The sequence below is a fragment of the Microtus ochrogaster genome, linkage group LG8 (genome assembly GCF_000317375.1).
Source record: "Microtus ochrogaster isolate Prairie Vole_2 linkage group LG8, MicOch1.0, whole genome shotgun sequence".
Lineage (NCBI taxonomy): Eukaryota > Metazoa > Chordata > Mammalia > Rodentia > Cricetidae > Microtus > Microtus ochrogaster.
Genome location: NC_022033.1, coordinates 21,856,815 through 21,858,489, shown reverse-complemented (window position 1 = coordinate 21,858,489; position 1,675 = coordinate 21,856,815). Strand labels below are relative to the sequence as shown.

The 1,675-nt window shown below is 50.6% G+C and overlaps 1 protein-coding gene across 2 annotated transcripts in view; it reads left to right on the top strand.

Annotated features, from left to right (window-relative positions):
* Cnbd2 (cyclic nucleotide binding domain containing 2) overlaps positions 1-1,675 on the top strand; it is a 45,290-nt gene that overhangs the window by 10,231 nt on the left and 33,384 nt on the right. For both annotated transcript variants that reach the window (XM_026787237.1, XM_005363047.2), the window contains exon 4: positions 631-794. In XM_026787237.1, the coding sequence (XP_026643038.1) occupies positions 631-794 (164 nt within the window). The remainder of the gene's footprint in view (positions 1-630; positions 795-1,675) is intronic.

Sequence of the window (1,675 nt, the reverse complement as noted above, 5' to 3'; positions counted from 1 at the left end):
ACTGACTCAGCTTCTTTCTCCCAGCATTCTGTTCTGTTTACTCCACCCACCTATGTTTTAACCTATGAGGGCCAAGCAGTTTCTTTATTGCTTAACCAATGAAATCAACAGATTGATATATGACACTCCCCCATCACTTGAGGGACACACTGTGCATAGGAGTCAAGAAAAGGAAGAGGGATACCCGCAGTGACTGGCATGGCCTATAGACAGTGGTAGTCCAATGAAACTTGACTACACAGAAGAACATGGTAGCTGAGACAAGGACAGCTCTGCCCCAGCTGCAGTGTGCTTGTGCTGGGGACCATGAGGTCCTGAAGCAAGAACAGCCCCATCCCCTGCTTTGGCAGGTGGCAGATCTATCTGGGGACCATGAGGTTCTAACGCAAGGACAGCCCCAGACCCTGCCCTGGCAGGTGGCAGGTCTACTTATTTTCTGAGTTTCTTCACCAAATAGGAGTGATTCTTGGGCTGGGTGCAGATGCAGTGAGATGGGTGTATAGATGCTCACTCTAACGGTTGGCACATGATCCTCAGTCCACGTTAGCCATTACTGTGCGTAGAACAGGTGAGCATGTAGCAAGATTATGGAGAGTTGCCAACTAAAACCCTCCGGCCATGTCTCCCCAGGGGCACTTCCCTCCAAGGGCCATTTATATCACCCAGAAGAAGCCATCCTGGAGGACAGACCAGGAGATCCAAGCACTCTGCAATGTTCTTCAGGTTCTAGATTGCTACCGCAACTATGCAGAGACCCTACAGCTGCTCCTGGCCAAGGTCATGCGCTTTGAAAGGTCAGTGAGAGGCACACTGCCCCTGGCTCCTAGACTAGGGTGGGGCTAGGCTGGAGGACTCCAGGTGGGAAAGGCATGGCAGGTCACTTGGTGAGGGCAGCAGCATAGCTCAGTCACTCGCTGGGTGTCATGGGATCTGATGATCCAACCGGGGCTTCTGAACCAATCTAGTCTAACTCCAAAACTTTTCAGATGCAGAAGTGAGGGGCAGGGAGGGAGACCACTCAATCTAGTCACTGGGTTGGGTCTTAGTCCATTCCCTGTGGCTAATAACACTACAGTTGGGCTAGTTACAAGGGAGAGAGGCTTTTGGCCTATGGTCTGGGTCAAGGGCAAGGAGCCACATTTGGTGATGACCTTCTTGCTGGCGGAGCCCCAAGCATCATAGAGGGTGCCTATACATATATCCTTTGGTCTTACTTCTTAAGAAGCTACCAGTATCTGATCGTGAGGGCTCATCCTACTGATCTAGTCCAATCCTTTTTCCCCTTGGCTTTGGAGATCGAACGCAAAGTCTTGTGCATGTCAGTGCAAGCAGGACTGGGTAGGCCCTGTTTATCTTCTCGTTCCGGGGATTCCACCCGGGCCTCACACTCTTCTTCTGAAGAATACCTCCTAGACCTTTTCATATTTTTTGTTTTGAGACAGGACTTTAGGCTGACTCTAAACTCACTCTGTAGGCCAGGCAACCCCTGAACTAGAGATTTTTGCCTCAGCCTCTTGGTAGCTGGGATGACTGGCCTGTGTCCCCAGGCCCAACCTTCCTCCCTGTAGTGCTAAAATGGTTGCCACAGTCATAGCTCCTAATGTCTACCTTCAGTCTGACTCTAGTTGGAAAGAGTATCTCTTGGGTCAGCCTTGGAATTTTTCCTTCCTTCCTT